A 20,050-nucleotide genomic window follows, 5' to 3' on the forward strand; every position below is an offset into this window, starting at 1 on the left:
GCAGATTAGCTATAGATACAAGCAACTGTGAACTGTCAGCTCCACGACATCCTATCCACGTGGACCTTAATGGTTAGGAAATTATACGAGAACATATAATAGTTCGTGAGCCACAAAAGCACATGGCCTCCTAGTCGCTAAGCCTATCCAGTCTGATCCTAAAGGGAATCCAAAAAAACATGGGATTTTTGAAGATGGCTGAGAATTGCCAGAGAAAAGTTATCTTGTTTGGAAATAAAACCCACCATTTGTAGATACTAGAGCTTGGTATTGTATTATTATTGCAGGTTGTATGCAACACATCTGTAAAAACCCAGGGCAGGGACTACATACTTTGCATCCACAAATGCGGAAGGCATCAGATTTAGCAATTGGATGGAATGAGTCTCAATAAATGGTGTCTGAGTGTGAGAGCTAAGGTATATGAGACTAAATGACAGATTGTGGTAAAAGAAATCAGAAACGAGGCAATTTGTTAACAAAATACAAAAATAAACTCTGACCTGACCCCATAGAATGCTAATTTTTAATTTAATGCATTTTAGTGCTATCAGCTGCATAATAATAATAACAGAGATGTGAAGAATGGGTTCAGATCATTTGCTGCATGTAGATACCTGTTGTTAATGCATATGCATAGCTAAGCTAGCATAGATCGTCCTTTGGAAGATGTTAGTGAAAAGACTACAACTTAAGCATTAAATAGACCAAAACAGGTCATTTGTTGTAGTCATTTTAGTAACAATCAGAGTTGTATGTATTTAAATATAAATAGATATTTCTAAGTTAAAAATATGGATTTGTGACTAGGTACATTAATCAGAATTTGTCTAGTGTTATTTAACATAAGTGAACTTTAAAATAAAACCTTGTAAGAATCAGTGATCCAAAGCTAAAACAGTCAGGAAAAATGTAAAACTCCTGCACCAGAAAGGATTAAAATTTTCAATGTCCTGTCTCTGCCTATGACTCTGGAAGGTCTTGAGTGCCCTCTACAGGTCATTCAAATAATTTTCACAGATTTGAAGTTTACTTTCCCAGCATCTATTTAGGCAATTTCTAGAACATAAAAATAATTTACTAGGGTTTTATTTTTAAAAGGATTACATGTTCACTACTTAATTTTTTAAATAAAACACCCATAATTATAACATTCAGAGATAATCATTATTGACTATTTTCATACATATCCTTGGTTATATAAACACAAACATATACCTTTTTATTACGTTTGTTTTCTCTTCAGAGCATCCTGTAAATATTTTACCATGAATGGTTGGGTTGAGTTGGGGGTTTTTTTAGTTTTTAATGGGTTCTTCAAAAATGTATTTTGTTGACAAATCACCACTTTTTATCATTAGAATTTCTCAGTGAAAAGTGACCCTCTTTAGAAAAAAAGAAGAATTAAAATAAAACCAAAAGAAAATTTGACCATAGATACCCCAAATACTTTGCAGTTAATACAAACTAGAAACAAGTGGATACGGATTTTTCTCTGAGACATAAAATATTCTCTCCTTTGACTGTTAAGACAAATAAAATATAGTTGGCTGTTTTGAGAAAATTTTATTGATAAAAAACATACAAGACAAACCCTTAATACTAAGATTTTAGCATTTTCAGATGTGATTATTTTTCATGTCACCACTGATTTTGGCCATAGAGCAACCTTTATTCAGATCTTTAACCAATAATGTCCCTAAAACATAGGCACCCACATAAATTAATGCAATAAAGCTCCATTAGCACATTGGACATCGCGAAGGGAAGGTTACTGCCATGAGCCTATACACCATAGAACACCAAATGATTATTGGCATTGGCAGAATGGAATACACCATTCCATGTTCCAGAAGGGAAGAAAGATAAGTTCTGAGATACTTAGACTGACAAGATGATAGATTCAGTCAGGGAAAGAGCCTAGCCCTGGATCCCACAGAGCAGGGCTCAGTAATCTACAGAAGGCACTCAGTTCCTCCAAACACAAGTCAAAATAGACCTCACTTCCTTATTTGATAGGATTGTAAAATCATTGAATCAGGAAAATGTGATAAATACAGAGACACAGACTCAAAGCTGAAACTATTAGGCAAATATTAAATGAATAAATGATGGTGCCACCCCACGAAGTGCTGATTGAAGACTTTTGACATCAGCTGAGAGGGATATTGCCAAGAAAGTGTGATAGGGCTCTGTCTTTGTCTCTGCCATCCCACATTTGTCTCACTCAAGGGAATAGTGATAAAAGGCATATTTATCAAATTTGAAGAGAACACGAAACTAAGAGGGTGAGCAAATAAAGATAAAAAAAAGAAAAAAACCTCAGAACCAGTTTGTGCCTCCAAAAAAAAAAAAAAAAGTCAAAGGCAAGTCAAATTGAATTAGATAAAATTTAATGGAGACAATATTAGATCCTATATTTGCGTCCAAAGGAAAAAAAAAATCATGTGATTGTCAAAAAAGTTAATTTAATTTGTACTGCTTTCCTAGAGGACCAGTGACTTGAATAGGGGAAGTCCTGCTCTTTGCTAGCCAGCTACACCAAAAATAGCGTGAGTTGGACAGGCATGGCAGGAAGCATGTGAGAACGTCCATCATCAGCGTGGGGCCAGAAAAGTGGTAGAGGAGGTCAGGTAGGGCCAGACAGAGACTCAGCCTCCAAGAGGGCATCTGAACAACCCAAGGGGTAACTACTGCATGCCGTCCCACCTGACAGGCAGTATCATTATGAGAAATTACAGGTGGCAGCCAAGTTAGAAGTCAGGACAAGCCACAATCAGGGTCAGAAGATCTGAAGAAGGCAGCAGGAGTCCCACCAGTGGGAGAGTTAAGAGGAGCTGGATATATTCCAAATAAAGAAAGCATGGAAGGAAATCTGAGGCAGTGCACTAGAGCCCCTGTGGGTATCTGAGGTCCAGCAAAGCCATTTCGCCATCAAGCCCTGTAGGCAAAATGTCTACATACTATGAGTTTCTCAAGGGTCTTAAATAATTATTGGCTCCAAAATACAAAAGAAAAACTACAATATTAAAGCTACTATAATATGATGTTAACAAGTCAGCTGCAGCCCAGTGCTTTTATAGTGACATGGAAATTAGGTTTAACACGGGATGTGAATGCATTTGATGCAATTAACATAATGTGGGAAGGTGTTTCCAAAAGCAAAAGTGTCTGGGATCTTTAAATGGAAATGATCTAGTGTCGACAAGGATTAATGGACTATGTGGTATTAAGCAGTCAGATATGAAGGAGCAAGAAAGTCATTCTGGAAATTTACTCATCGGCCAAACATAGGAGGTGCCAAGGCGTGAGGAGTGGGGAGAAGCCTGAGCACCCTGACCTCGCTCCTGGTGCATCCGGTCCTAGGTCTGACTGGACATGGAGGGGAGGGAGGCTTCTCAGAGAAGGCTTAAGAAGCCAGGAAACATGCCTGGACTTTCAGACTCCAAATCTGAAGGATGAGCTATAATTCTAAATCCGCTGCTCCCTGCTTTCTAAATCAGTCAGGAGTGGCTCAATGCCCACGGCAGGATTCATCTTGGAGGTGAGTCAACACCACAGGAAAACTCAAAAAGAGGGAGAAGAGACAGGTAGACATGACCTCCTCTCTGTCTGGGGCTCCTGTGCTTCAAGGGGCATAGAAGCAAACAGGAAACTACTGAGAGGAGAAACGCTTCATAGATTGAGTCTATCCTGGGAGGGACCAGGGCCTGAAGAAGGAAACACTGAAAGGGATCATAAGAGATGTCCCCCAAAACGGGAGGCTCTGCCCTGTCAAAAAGGTACTGGGTTTGTTTTCTGTTAGCACAAGGGGTAGACAAGGACCAGATGGGGAAGGATCTCCGAGAAGATGAATTTTTACTTATTACAAGGACACATTTTCTAGTGATTACCTAAAAATATAATTAACTACCGAGCTGAGTGAGAAAATACTGAGTGGGCTATCCCTAGGGTCAGGAGGACCACTCATACGCTGGGTCTTCAGATAGGAGTCAGTTATTAAGTGGGCTGTTGCATAGATTTGTACTTACAGATTCTTAATATTTGTGAGAATGCTTTTAAAATCTGGCTTCAGTGTTTGCTGCTTCTTAGGACATCATGGGCACACAGAGATGCATGGGATAGGAATCCAAGCAGCCTTTAGAATAAATGTTACAGCAGATTGTGAGCCACTGGAAAGATTAGACCCAGCTGGTTTGCTTATCTGCCTCTGAGACGCACCATTACAAATATCTAATAACCTTGGAATGGGAAGGGTCTACAAAGCTACAGGAGAAGAGACATCGATAAATTCCTAACATTTCTGCCCTCATGTGGAAGGAGGGGGAGGAATTGGAGAGTAGGAGACTACTAAGCTTATTTCAGTAGGTCAGTTGAAATGTCAATCATGAGCGTAACCAATCAGGTGCCAGTAATGACTGACGTAAACAGGAAGTGAAGACACTGGCTCTTATAACGGGATTGGCCACTCTCCACTGAGCATTTTTTTACCCACAGCTCAGAGGGAGGGAAATCTTCTCTCCTCCAACTTTTGAATACAAGTCCTAGTTTTCTCTAGTACTGGACCAATTTGGGTCACATGCCTATTTCCAAGCAATTAATTTGGTCTTAGAATTGCTATGACCTAATTGTTTTGGACCTGGGTGATTACTAACCCTGAGCCAGTCACAATAGCAAAGGGGATGGTATTTTAACAATTGCCTGAAGCCCATCAAGCCCCACACTATGAGACTTGCCATGAGGCTGTGGCTGCCCCACAAAGGGAAACCCATTTACTGATGCCCACTCATGGATTAGCAGCTTAAATCCATTTTCTCAAGCACAGGCTCTGTACAATTTTAGACAATCCCTGGCTCTATTCAGCACAGCGGGGAGTAATTTTTATTTCCAGATTAGAAAATGCATCCAATATAGAGTGTTTCAAATAGTGAAGAGAAACACTAACATCCAGATCCTTCTACGTTTGTACTAGCCACATGCATCTTTATCCACCAACATCAACTTAATTTTATCTGCACTTTCTGCACCACTAAGAAGTCCTCAGGGGCCGAGAGGAAATTCTGAGAGCTTCTGGATAGTTATTGTTGCTAGGAAACCATATCCTTGGCATCCAAGTGTTTGGGCTTTGTGAAGACACTGTGTGAAGTCCCTGGTTCATAAAGGAAATCTTTGGTAAACAGGTTGTTTGGGTGTGAGTAAATTGATGTTCGCTCTCTGTGGCAAAATGTTCTTGTGTAATCTTTGAACAATAGTTTATTTCCAGGCCACTGTTCTTTCCTTTGGGCCCAGCAGCCATTATTGTTCCCACGACAACTCACACGTCTACCTGAAATGGAGTGAACATTCTTTTTCCCTTCCAAATCAACTATAATTTTCTCAGTGCCTTGAACTCTGAGTCTAATGGGTTTTAGTTAAACAAAGTGCAAGCGAGCTTGGGAATACAGACCCAGACCACTGATCATAGAAATTGTTAAAAACTGTTAAAATTCACTTTGATTGATAGCCATATTCCAGCTCTTTTATTGTGCAAGGCATCAAAGTGTTCCGCTGCTCCACAGAAGCAGAAGACAGTGAGAAGTGGTGTTTGGGCTCACCCACTGTCCTGTCCCTGTCTCAACGCCAAACTGCAAGCCATCCCTGGTCCCTCAACTCTAGTTATTGCTTACATGTTTCTCCCCTGGAAGTCTGTAATTCGAAGATCATCTTGAGGCTGTAATTTATCACCTCGTCATTCAGTGAGCCTAGAACGAATAAGCAGCTTTTTCCATTTCCTTGGTGCCCAGACCCACTGTAAGTCCCCTAAGAGCAGAACCATCTTAGTCAAGGAGGAAATCTAGCTCAAGAATGCTACCAAATAAGTCACCTCTGTCAGGTTACAGTCTGAGACAGAAAACTTAGAAGCAGTAAACAACAGTCACGAATGCATTTATTCAGAAACATGTATTGGATACATAACTGTGCACAGAATCTGCTCCAGGCATCAGGAATATTTTTAATGAATAAAAAAAAAAGTCTTTGCTTTCAGAAAGTGTATAATATAATGAGAGATGTAGGAGGTAAGAGGCAGAGATAAACACAGAGCCATGTAAATAAATGAAGTATTTGCACTGTAAGATGTACTATGAGCTGACAGGATCCCAATCAGGAAAGCAGAAACCACACAAGGTTTTTCAAAAAGGGAATTTAATAGAGAGAATTGGTTACAAGGATGGAACAAGCTGGAAAAGCAAAGAAGAGGAGGGAAAAAGGATGCTAAAGAAGCAAATGCCAGAAGCTGCTAATACTCCTGCGCAAGGGCCCGTGAGTCCGAATCTGTTAGATCTTGTAGAAATGCTGTTCTAATTGTTTGCAGAGTCACCAGAAGAGGTGCTGTGCGAGTCTGGAACCACCCACTTGCCCCGGCAGCAATCACCAGCGACAGCGGCACTACCACACTGCCAGAGACAGAATTGAGAGCCTTACCCCAACCCTTCTACCTTTCATCTTCATCCCGTTCTTCCTAGGGGCAGCATCTAGCAGGAAGCCAGGGAGACGGAGAGCCCAGCCCCAGTGGTACAGAGCAGAGTGTAGAAAGCGGGATAAGACGCACAGAAACAGCACATGGAGGACTGGCACACAGAGGTTTTAACGAAAAGCTCTGGTTATCCTAAATTAGGAGCAAAATAATTCTTCTCTAGAAGAGAAAGAGTATATCAGTCTGGATGCTGCTGCAGATAGCAGAAGCCCACTTGGCTAACTTAAGCAAGAAGAGATTTAATAGAAGGAAGCGATGCTCACAAAATTGAAAGACTGAAGTCATAGGCTCTAGGCTGGGCAGCTAGAAATAACTGCCAGCACCACAGTGCAGACTGGCCCTCCAAGGGGACTGGTGGCTTCACCACCGTCAGGAAGCTGGTAACAAGTAGCCCCTGCCATCATGTGGACTCCAGGACCTCAGAAAGCTAAAACCGGAATTCCTGGTTCCAGAGCCATCTGTACTGAATGAGATGCGTCAGCACAGTGAGAGCCTCAAATATCACCTTTGACATCATTGAGCTTTATCTAATGCAGGGAGCCTAGGTCACACCCACAACCTCAGTGGCAAAGGAATCTGAGAAATGTCGTTTTAGCTTGCCTAAAGATTAGAACACGTGCTCAAGAAAGCCAATCCATGCAGCACCTGCCACAGAAGGATTTCAAAAGAAATTTTGTGGTGAAATATGTAACATTTTACATGAATTATTCACGCTCCAGGAGGGCAGGAGCCATGTCAGCTTTACTCACCCCAGTAGCCACAGGACTCTTCCACCCCCAGCACACAGTCAGCCCTCAGTAAATACCTGCTTGTTGAATGAGTAAGACACACACATGGGTTAGTGCCTGATGGTCAAGTTAAGTAGCACAAAGCTATGAGTCTGATTTTTTAGAGCTGTCTTGAATTTTCTGATTTGTTTTTTTCTAACTTTAGAATCACTTTGTCTAGTTCCCCAAAGCATGAAAACACATTGGTGCTATTAGACAATCACGCTAAAGTAAATAAACGTATGATGTTGAGTCTTATTCAAAGCATGGTATGTCTTTTCATTTGTTCAAGGCTTCTTTGGTGCCTTTCAAAGGTGTTTCAAATGTCGCTTCATGTGCCTTGCCTGTTTCTAAGTTTATTACTAGATATTTCTTGTCTCTATTTTTAAAGAGGCCTTTTTCTTCTATTATATGTTATGAACATATATAAAATACATGCTTTTATACATGAAAGCTACCCATTCCTATAGAGTAATTTTGTACCCCACAATCATACTAAATTCTATTGTTTGCAATAGTCACTCAGTTAATTCTTTAGGGTTTACTGGTTATACAATTGTATAATTACTAAATCTTAATAGTTTAACCAGCAGTTTTCCAACTTTATAATTCAATTTTCTTTCTTTTGTCTAAAGCATTGGTTGGTATTTCCAGAATAATGTTAAAAACAATAGCAATGGTAGTGGACACTCTTATCTTGCTCCTAACTTTCATGGGGCTGTTCTACTGTTTCTACAATAGGCATGACGCTGGCTTTGAGGCTGAGATAGATGTATCTTATCATGTTAAGGAACTATTCATCTATTCATATTTATTGAGTAACATTATTCATTTTGTTAAAAAAAACAGAATGGCTATTAAATTTTGTCAAATACCTTTTAGCAGCTGTGTAAATAACTGTATTTTTTTTCCTCCTTAGATCTGTTAATATAATGAAGTATATTAGCAGATTTTCTAATGTTGAACCATGTGTACTCTTAGAATAAACCCCACTCGTTATGCTTTGCTGTTTAATGTACCGCTGGGTTTTGTTTGCCTAATATACTCTGCTTACTTTGTGAACATAATTTGAAAGTTTTCATTCTTAGGCTATACTTTGGAACTGTTTAAGCAGAAATCGCATTATCAGTTTTTAAATGTTTGAGTCTAGTGTTTATTTGTTTGTAGGGAGTAACATCAAGCTATTTTGATCTTCCATCTCTCCTGATTTGGGGTTTTGTAAATGCTTGAAAATTATCCATTTCATTCAGATTTTCAAATTTGTTGCATAGACTTGAGCAGAGCAGTCTTACAATTCTTCACAGCCCCCCTGTTTCCACAGTGCCTTCTGCCTATGATGTCTTAGTTATCCTAATTCACTGGTTTGATCGGTGTCTTCTGTAGAAGAGTTTCCTCAAACAGGTCCCTGTGTGATGTGTTCTCTGATTTTCATGTATCTTCTCTGGAAAGAGGCAGTATCTGGGCAGGAGAATGGGGCTGTTGAGTTTCTGAGTTGCTGTCCTTTTGCCTTCTTTCCAGATGTTCTGTATTGTTATTCTACAATCCTTTCCTTTCTAGAGCTGCACATCAGAAATCCGATACTTTTTCCCTGTGAAAACACCTTGTACTCTCTGTCTGGAAAGTTGTAAGATTATTTTTTAACCCTTGGAGTTCAGGAATGATATCAGGATTACCTAACATAATGAACCTTCAATATGCAAAATGGTTGATGTATTAAATTCAGGGATGTTTGTTTTTTCTTTATGTGTGTTATTTGTGGCTCTTCTTGTTCTTTCAAGGGTGCCCACTCTTCATGTGTTAGCTCTCCGAGATGAGTCTTTCAGAGCCCTTGTATTTTCTCCATGCTTTCCAAATCTCTCTAATTTTGTCTTCCAAGCCACAAATCTGGCCTCACCAGTGACCATCTTCTCAACTTATCTAACACTTTTTTTAATTAAAAACTATGGGTTTTAGGACAAGGAAGTAAGGAATTTTTTGTGTTGTACCAAATATTCTTGTGTGTTCCTATATTTTGAATAAGGTGGGAAATGAAATCTGCTTCTTCCACCACTTCTCACAAGGGACCATTTATTCTGGATGTTCTGCTCTTTTCCTTCTCTAGGATGATGGGGTTTTTTGTATAAATATTATTGTTTTTCTTGCACATCTCTTTACATTTGAGCCCAGCTGCCAGAGCATCCTAAACGGAAACAGTGTTCTAGGTGGAAAGCGTGGTGGGCTCCAGGCAAGTTGGCATTCCCCTGCTGGTGCACCAGGAGGCAGCCTCTGTCTCCTCTCTCTCTCCCTCTTTCTCTTTCAGACACTCAGCCCACTTTTTCGACTTTCCTACATCTCATTAAGGGGCTGGAAAAAAACAGCAGTTCCTCCAGATAGTCACACAAGTGCTAGCAATCTTCATTTAATAGGCTCCCCAAATCCCTGAACCCAGCTTTCTTCCATAATCTCCCTGTTCTAATCCCCATCCAGGGACCCCATGCCAAGTCCCCAGGTTCTCTCTTTTTCCTGAGGGGGAAGAAATCCCATGACATCACTGTCTACTAGATCCAGACAAAGCCGAGATCTCAGTCCCCAGATCTTACTTCATGCTGAGCTTAGAAGTTCACAGTTGAATCAGAAGTGGAAGAGAGGGCATCAGGGTTGAATTCAAGCTGTCTTGTTGCCACTGGCCATTTCCCTTTGGGAAGGAGGTTCTTGTTCTAGAACCTATAAATGGGCTACAAGGGAATCCATGATGTTCTACAATTATCATCAAATTGTATTTGTTTACCTATCTGTACCTATGTATTATTTGTATATCTTTCTGTAGAATTTTTTCAGAAGTTGTTTTTTAAGAATATTTTTAAAACCGTTGTAGGTTCACAGCAAAATTGAGGGGAAGATACAGAGATTTCCCATATACCTCTTGCCCCCACACTTGCACAGCCCCCCATGCTATCAGCGTCCCCCACCAAAGTGGTGCATTTGTTACAACTGATGAACCTGCACGGACACATCGTTATCACCCAGAGTCCATAGTTTACTTCAGGGCTCACTCTTAGTGCTGTCCGTTCTGTGGGTTTAGATAAATGCATGATGACATGTACCCACCACTGTGGTATCACACAGAGTATTTTCATTGCTCTTCAAAGACCTTCTGTGCTCTGTCTATTTATCCCTCCCATCCCCTCAACCCCTGGCCACCACTGATATTACTGTCTCCACAGGTTTGCCTTTGCCAGAATGTCACAGAGCTGGAATCATACAGTATGTAGCCATCTCAGGTTGACTTTTCCACTTAGTGATATATATTTAAGTTTCCCCCATGTCTTTTCTTGGGTTGATAGCTCATTTCTTTTTATCATGAGTAATATGCCATTGCCTAGGTGTACCACAGTTTATCAAAAGACCAAAGGACATGTTGGTTGCTCCCAAGTTTGGGCAATTATAAATAAAACTGCTGTAAACACCTGTGTACAGGTTTTTGTGTGGACATAAGTTTTCATTTCATTGAGGTAAAAACCAAGGAGCATGACTGCTATATCATATGATTAGAGTACGTTTAGCTTTGTGAGAAACTGCAAACTGGCTGTACTGTTTTGTATTCCCACCAGCAATGAATGAGAGTTCTTACTGCTCCACATCCTCTCCAGCATTTGGTTGTGTCAGTATTCCTGACTTTTGACCATTCTGATAGGTGTGTAGTAGTATCACACGATTGTTTTAATTTGCATTTCTCTAACAACATATCATGTGGAGCATCTTTTCATGTGCTTATTTGCTATCTGTATATCTCCTTTGGTGAGATGTCTGCTAAGGTCTTTGCCCATTTTTTTAATCAGATTTTTTTGGTTTTTTACTGCCAAGTTTTAAGATCTTTCATATTTTGGGTAACAGTCCTTTAACAGTTGTGTCTTTTGCATATACTTTTCACCCAGTGTGTGACTTGTCTTCTCATTGAGTTCAGAAGGTCCTATCAGATTCTCAAAGAGATGCTAAGAATCACAGCCTTACAGAGCCATGCTCAAATACAGAGCCCCCAGTACACCAGTTAGTTCCATGTAGATTGCTCTGAGTCCACTGGGCAAAGTGGATCTCACAGCCTCTCAGACCCTGAAGATTATACCCAGAAATAAATATCTTCTATTTCTATGTCCACACTTGGGTCATTGTGAAATGGGTTACTGACTATGAAAGATTACCCTTTGAAGAAAGGGCAAGTTCTTGGACCTAAGAGAGAAATGGTTTAAAGAGAAATAAAATAAAACAAATTGAAATATATTACAGTAAATAATAACCTCTATACGGCAAAAGTAACAAATATAAAACAATTGTGAATTCAATGAGTTCAGGGATAAGAATTCTAAAAAGAGATTTCTGAAAAGAAGTTAGAAATGTTTAAAGCCATAAAGTTAAAACAGTTTTATTTCCCCTCAAAAAAAAAAAAAGGGAAGAATAACTTAAATTTTCTCACATTCTTTCAAGGATATGTTGATAGTGATCCATTGGCACTTGGCATTCAACTTCTAAATTTTAAATATATTATTTTTTATCTCTTGAGAAAACGTTTCTCACTTTAATCAAAAGTAGGTCAGCAAAATGTCTACTACATCATATGGTTACTTTTGAAACACAAGCCTTAGTATTTCTAATGGGAAAAGATTTGATGCTTTTTATTTGAGGTGACTATAAATAGAAAATAACCTTAGAAAGACCTTTTTGTCTCTAGCAGAAAGTTACAAATGTAGTGTTCTATATGTCTTAAATGATTTTTAGATTTTTTTAATATATCAATACATTGTTTTTATGCAAGCTGCCCTAATATATGACCATAACTCAGTTAGACCACTGGCTAGTAGGAGCAGAAGTGGAAAGGGAAATAGATTTCAGGACAGACCCTTCTACAATCTTCTACTCATTCCCCTTAAATCACTTAAAGCTCATTCTCATATAAAGATAGCTTCAAAAATTCATGTAGTTTCTAAAATTTTCACCTATACAGTAGCTATAATCAAAGGATATAAATAGAAGCTTGCCTAATTTTCTAAAAAAAAAAAGTATACTTCCTTTTTGAACGTCGATCATTTAATGGGTATGTACAAAATTGGGCTTTCATTATACTCCATCCCTTTACCTCTTCTGTTTCCCTTTTAACAAATATGTGCTCAATTATTATACTTGTTGTTGTTAAATAATGCATAGTCAAAATCTATGCCCAGGCACCTGGAATCTAGGCATTCCCTAATTTAACCAAAGAGTGCCCGTTGGTAGACACAATGAATAAATATGCAGTGATGTCAGGTATCACTGAATGATAGATCACAGAGCATATGCTCATTAAAGTAAGGTGTCCATCTTCTCAACGCAGCCACAACCAACCAACAGAAATAGCACACAACACGAAACCTCTTATGTCATCCTGATTTACAGCAATAGCATCTTACCATCAGTTGCTGGGGATTTTCTCTTCAGATCTCAAACTGTCTTCAAAATGAATTTCTAGGCCAACTGAGCTCCATTTAACTACGCTGTTTCTTGGTTTCAGATGGCTATACCACAGATGACATTGAGTTTTACTGGAATGGAGGAGAGGGAGCAGTAACGGGAGTCAATAAAATTGAGCTTCCTCAGTTTTCAATCGTCGACTACAAGATGGTGTCCAAGAAGGTGGAGTTCACAACAGGTGAGGCTGTTTCCCCAAACATGAACTAGGGGGTGCTGAGAAATAAGGTGGCTTCAACCAAAAGGTGACTTGATTTTCTTTTTTTTTTTTTTCCCACTCAGGGGCATATCCACGACTGTCACTAAGTTTTCGTCTAAAGAGAAACATTGGTTACTTCATTTTGCAAACCTACATGCCTTCCACACTGATTACTATTCTGTCCTGGGTGTCGTTTTGGATCAACTACGATGCATCTGCAGCCAGAGTGGCACTAGGTAATGCATTTCCAGTGCTACAGAGAGCTGGTGGGACTTAGCTTCAAACAACCACCAGGGATAGAATTATAGGCAAGGGCTTGGGCAAGGGCTGCTCTCATAAGTAGCCAAAGAATGAGATTACCATGAGAGTGCTTGCTAATAAAACATCTAAGTATAAGCACTTACAGAGTGAATGTTTTACAACATAATATCTTTTTATAATTTTACCAAAGTAAAAAAAAAAATCCTGGAGTACATTCAACACTACATAAATGCTTCTTAGAGCATATTTTAAAATTCTCATTACATTAATTTTTACTAACTTTGTGATTTCTTCTTTGGTTCCTGCTTTTTACAGTGGAGAACATTATTGCGTTATTCTCAAATGGATTTGGAGACAGCTGAACCTTGTAACTATTAACAAGCTATATCAATTGTTGTGAAATACTATCTTTTGAAAATTAACTATAGTTCAATTGTATCGATCTTAGTATCTCTTAAATGGAGCTCCTTGCCCTTGAATAAGGCACAGACAATTCATCAGCTGCATTCGTGATCTGTGGTTAGGACAGAATAAGAATGATTTCCTTCCTGAGGGAACAAAATTCAGAATTAATCTTGCCATGATTGAGTAATTGCTGCAAGTGGAAGGCTGTATTTGAGACTTTAAAGATTCCTTAGAAAGTTAGAATTTGTAAGGTCTGTCTAATGAATCTGGATACATGTGGGTCTGCGTCATTATTCGATCCTACAGCCATTTTAGTTATCACTTTCTGGGGCTTATTCACACACACACACACACACACACACACACACACCCCATACACACAAGAGCATCATTCATGAATAAGCTAACATATACACCTCTTTTCTTCTGAGACTACAGAGCTGGATTAGATGATCGGCATACCCTTTCATACCTAGACTAATCGTCAACTGTAAAGCTCATTTTATTGGTCGCGCACATAAGCTTCACAATGTCAAGTTCTGGCAGCCCTTTATTAACCTTTGAACATTCCAAGACTACAGAAAGTAAACAAATAGTTTATCACATCATATATATATATGTCTGCACATATTATTTGAATACGAACATGAATGTGAATATATGCTACTGTTAAACAAAAAACATTGGACAATGCCCACAGCAGGGAAGAAGAGCTACCAAGATCATGGATTGTGGTTCTCCTTACACTTCCATCCTCAGAGCTAATGCTACTTTGATTAGACATGTCAGCACAGATGCTGAATAAGCCTGGTCTCTGAAATGCAAAACCTAACGTACTTTAAAACTCATCTAAGTAAATGAGACATTTATTTACTAGCCCTTCTTGCTTAAAAAATTTAAACCAAGGAGTAGATGCAGAAGTGGAATAAGTGGATTTTAAATGAACTGTTTCTGTACAGGATGTGAGGTAGAATTATATTAGGGGAAATTTTAAATTTTATTCAAAGAAATAAATAGGGGCACTCATGATGCATTTCATATCGGTCCAGCATGTTTAAATTCATCACTGACCTGAACCATTGTGACTTTTTGTATTGTAGTTCTGACTTCCTACTTTACCTGTTCTCCTAAAGTTGAGTAGTCAAATCAGGACATCTAAATAGAATAATCTTGACTGGCAAATGAGGGCTAAACTGTTGTTTGTTTGGTTTGGTTTGGTTTTTTTTTTTCCCCCTTTTCATTTTCTAACTTCTATTCCCTTTGCCGGTTTTCCTTTGTCTCTAATAATCATTTCCCATTTCCTGACTTTATTTTTAAGGAACCTCATCAAGTTTTAGATTTTACTTTTTCATCTCTCTGCTTTTATTTTTAATGCCTTTGCTTAACACCTCCTTACTCTTTTATCTCTAGCTGATCTACTGCAAAATAACTAATCTCAGAGTTTCTGTTACTCAGCTATAAGATGAGAATAATGCACCTGCCCTATCGTACTGAGCAAGCTGTTATGACATATAATAATATGTCATATAATTCATAGCTGTAAGTGTTTGAAGCTGTAAAAACACTATACAAATGTGTAATACTTACATTACAGCATAGTTTAGTATTAGATACTAACATCACTTCTTTTTTTCCCAATTACCATTTCATTGTCACCAACATAAACACAAAATATTATACAGACACACAAACATTATTGTTAAGGATGCTATATTTAACAAAGTAGACAAAGTAGAATCTTCCTTTTAAAAGATTACAGTCTTAAATTTCTTTAACAAGTTGAATTTTCAGGAAGTCTTTTCCTGACTCCAGGGAACTAATTCATTCTATTCTCCAGAATCAAGAAACTAGAGGTAATATTTGAAAAAAAAAAAAACCAATAAAATTATATTTAAAAATACATATATCAAATACTTGATGCAAATCATGAACTTTCTTATTTGTTTCTTCTTTTCATGTTGACTCATCACAAATGATGCATTGTAATTTTAAAAGGTGATACTGACCCTATGACCTGGGTATATTACAGATTCATGCAATAAAATAGGTCTCCTCAAACTGGTCACCAACGTTCAGTTCGGTAGTGGCTGCTGTGGAAATGAGTATTACAAGGACAGATTTAGGAGGGATGTGAGGGAGATGTTGAGAGAAGGAAGAAGAAAAAAGTGGCATGTAACAGCATGAGAGACATTTGATAGTAAGCAGTGGGCAAATCAGTGAGATTTTGGGATGACTTTCCATCTACCTTCCTTTTTCTTTTGCACATTATTTTTTATAAAACAGTTCTCAACCCAGCGCAGAGCATCCTATTTTGTGATTTGCTCATGGACTCCATTGGCAGCCTGCAGCTTTGTCTTTCAAAATGTCTGCCCTTTCTGCCCCATGGTTTATTGCATTACTGCCATCATTTGAGGGTACCAACAAGAGAATGGCATCTGTCCCCTCAGCCTTAAAAAGGGAACTTAACAGGTGCATTCAGCTAAGCTGTGTCTTTCTGTTCCATAGGAATCACCACGGTGCTGACGATGACGACCATCAGCACTCACCTCAGGGAGACCCTGCCAAAGATCCCTTACGTCAAAGCAATTGACATTTACCTGATGGGTTGCTTTGTGTTCGTGTTCCTGGCTCTGCTGGAATATGCCTTTGTAAATTACATCTTCTTTGGGAAAGGCCCTCAGAAAAAAGGAGCTGGCAAACAAGACCAAAGCGCTAATGAGAAGAACAAACTGGAGATGAATAAAGTCCAGGTAATATATCAAATACTCCTGACAATGGTCTTCTGAAATTTAGCAGCAGCATGGTGCTCAGAGCTCCCACAACAGAAAAAAAAAAAAAAACTGTGAAATGTTCATTTATCTTGAATAAGGCTGAAATACCCTTCACTTTACATATTTGGAAATTGATGTTGAAGATTACGCAGATTAATAATCTACATAGGCCTGCAGCCTAACGCCAAGCCCATCACATTCTAAACTATATAGTTGTGGAGCTGTGTGCAAAAGAATAATTCCAGATCTACTTAATCAATAAATGAGGAAACTAAAGTGAACAAACTCTTACTCCGAATGGCAGTGAGGCACTAGAGCACAGTGGTTACAATCACAGACTGGAACCAAACTGCTTGGGTTCAAGCCCCAGCTCTGCCACTTACAGGCTTTAAAATTTCAGGCAGATCGACCTATGTAATTCCTTATCTAACCTTTGCTCTCAGTGTCATCATCCATAAAATGGAGATTTTCATAGTATATCTATCTCTCAGTTACTGTAAAGACTAAATGAGTTGTGTCATTTTTTTCAAGCCTAGTATTTGGATCAATACCTAGAACACAGTAAGTACTCAATAAATATTAGCTATTATTATATACAAGACATTGTCACCATTTCTCCTTTGCTTTTCATTAGTAGATCTTGTGACCTGTGCTCTCACTGTGGAATTAAATTTGAAGTAATACTTCATTTATTCTTTTTAAATGTTTCTGTAGCTTCTACCTCTATGCTATTTTTCACTGAAATCAATTTACAATTGTGTGCATGGAAATACTGTACCCATGACAAGTTGTTTTCAAGATGGCACACAGGGTGACAACTCAAAAAACCATTCACTGTTCTGAGCATTGACAGCTCTGCTCTGAATGAGACAAAGTTCCTTGCCCTCGTGGAGTTTAGGTTCTAACATGGGAAGACAGGCAGTAAACAGACAAGCAAGTATGAAGAGGACCATTTCAGGTAATAGGAAGTGCTATGAAGAAAGCAAAACAGAGTGATGGGCAAGAGAATGTTTTGGGTCAGATTTGAGGGAACAGGAAACTTGGACCCGGTGATCAGGAAGACCCGTCTGAGAAGCTGCCGTTTGACCTGACATCTAAGTGACGAACAGCAGCAGCCGTGCCGTGTCCATTCTAGGCAAAGGAAGTAAGAAGCACAAAGGGTCTGGGGCGGGAATCACTTGACATGTCAAAGTACTGAGAGAAGGTCTGCGTAGCAAGAGCGTAGTGAGTGAGGGAGAAAGCAGAGTAGGATGAGATGTGGTTGGAGAATCAGGGAGAAACCAGACTGTGAGTCTTCAAGGTGTATCTTCATGCTCTTTAGCAGGTCATCACATTTGGACAAAGAACTGTCAGGTAATTAGAAATTATAAACAAAGGAAACATACAGATTCAGCCAAACGGTCAAACTACAAAGCAACACACTCAAATAAATGTTTACTCTTGTGTAAAACTCTATCCTCAATACTATGGGAGAAGGAGGAGGCATGATGCTTGCCCTTGAGAATCTTCTGGTCTTGCCAGGATAGAAAATTATGATTGGATTATAGAATAATTCAGGGTAGGATTTATCCCGAGGACTATATCCAAAAGGAAGAAGCTTCCTGTTATCATGATTCTAACGTGTAGTAAAGTTACATAGAACTATACACACTTTATACCAATATAAGTTTCCTGGTTTTGATATTTTACAACAGATAAGATGTAATCAATGGGAGAAACTGCATGAAGGTACATAGAACCTCTCTGTGCTATCTTCGCAACTTTCTAGGAATTGACGATAATTTCAAAATGAAAAGTTTAAAATAAAGTCCATAGGAAAAGCTTAACATAATATATTAAGAAATGAGCATCAGAATAGAAATTGAAACTATAAAAAAGAAGAACTGGAAATCATAAAATTAGAATATATGTTAGATGGATTAGCATTAGATTTTATACAATAGAAGAAGGGATTAGTGAGGTTGAAGGTAATATTGGACTTCTCTCCATTTTTCCATTGCCCCCATTCTTACCATAAATTCTACCACCTCGGGGATGCCTTAACTGACACATTCACTGTTGGTTTATATTTGGTACCGTTGTGATTTATTCTCATGGCATCCTGTGCTTTTCCACCTTAGGACTTACCAAATTATTAAGTATATCTTTATTTGGGCAATCATTTTTGTAACCTCTTTCTCTGTTAGATGCCAAGCTTCCCAAGGATATACACCAGGGTCCCTGTCTACTATGTTTATTGTTCTTTCTTTGGTGGCTAGAACTGAGAAAATACCAAATGAGCACTTTTTTTAATGCAGGACTGCTGAAGACACCTTTTCCATTCAAGATGAATTCTTAGATACCACACAGGTATTGAGTGTTATATCATAATGTTTTAGAAAATTCTTGTATATTCATAATAAGTAATAAAAAGAGACTGTCTATAGTCTATTTTAGCTTCTGCTCCAGACTTTGTTACTGTTTCCATCACTTTGATTTTTAACATTTTTTCAAGCATGCTTTCTATCAGCCTCTGCTATTCTTCCTGAATCACAGTGATATAACATCATATAAGCATAATCTCCAAAGGAGTGTTACGGCTAAGATTTTATAAAATTCTTAAGATTTGGATGGAACAATAATAGATGGTACCATCTCAAGGAGATTATAATCATCCCCATAACTGCTTAGCTTTTCCAGTTCCTGACTTCCTTATCCTCTTCTAAAACCAGGAGCTCAGGCAATGTGTCAATAACAAAGCAAGTGTATTACTTCATCTGTTCAGTGCATCATCTCCAGCAGTGAAGTTAATAATGCAACCTGTGTGGTATTTAAAAATGCTACCCCCTGGTTAAATAAATGTTAAAAATAGAAAATGATATTAGATATTTCCTTTTAATATAATGGTTGAATGATCCTCCTCTTTCCTTTTAGATTCTTATAAACAGTTGAATTCAAATGGCATATATGCTCTGGTCTCAGACAATTTTTATTCGAGGGGTCCCTAATTTCAGCCTTGGTACCCTAGCACATAGAGCAGCATTGATCATTTGTCACGTGTTACTGTGATAGCCTTGGCTGGGCAGTCCTGCCAAGTGGTATCTGCACTGAAGCTTCAAAGGTGCTTGCTTTGCCTTGAGTTATATTTCTACTCATTGCACTGAAGCATCTTTTTATATGAGTACAGATGTTCAATCCAGACATTAGGTGAGTTTTGACCTCCAAGGTGATTAAAAACTATGGATTTATAAACCCCTCAGGCATCATTTGAAACTAAAGATGGTATTTAGAGTTTGAAAGATAGATTTCTCTGTACAACTAGGCTGGAAGTAAGCTACTTCTGGGCTACTTTCATACTAACTGGGAACAAAACTAAAAGTCTAAAATAAAGTCTATAGGAAAAGATTAATATAATATATGAAGAAATGGGGAGTATCAGAATAGGAATTGAAACTATAAAAAAAGATCCAGTGGAAATCCTAGAATTAAAAATATTTATTAGATGATTGTATCTGCTGGCCACAATGGTTTTATATATGGTCATATCTGCTGGCCACAATGCCCGTCTAATTGCAAATAGATCCACCCAAGATGAAAAGATTGTATGAGTGATCTGTGATTAGAGATGGATTCAAAATCATTCTAAGTCATGGCGGACACTGGTGGAATCTGCTGG

The 20,050-nt window shown here is 38.4% G+C and overlaps 1 protein-coding gene across 1 annotated transcript in view; it reads left to right on the forward strand.

Annotated features, from left to right (window-relative positions):
* The window catches only part of GABRB1 (gamma-aminobutyric acid type A receptor subunit beta1), a 333,351-nt gene that overhangs the window by 294,488 nt on the left and 18,813 nt on the right, over positions 1–20,050 (forward strand). The window contains exons 6-8 of the mRNA XM_032496919.1: positions 12,803–12,940; positions 13,042–13,194; positions 16,130–16,374. Of these exons, the coding sequence (XP_032352810.1) occupies positions 12,803–12,940; positions 13,042–13,194; positions 16,130–16,374 (536 nt within the window). The remainder of the gene's footprint in view (positions 1–12,802; positions 12,941–13,041; positions 13,195–16,129; positions 16,375–20,050) is intronic.

This window comes from Camelus ferus, chromosome 2 (genome assembly GCF_009834535.1).
Source record: "Camelus ferus isolate YT-003-E chromosome 2, BCGSAC_Cfer_1.0, whole genome shotgun sequence".
In the NCBI taxonomy this organism is placed as follows: domain Eukaryota; kingdom Metazoa; phylum Chordata; class Mammalia; order Artiodactyla; family Camelidae; genus Camelus; species Camelus ferus.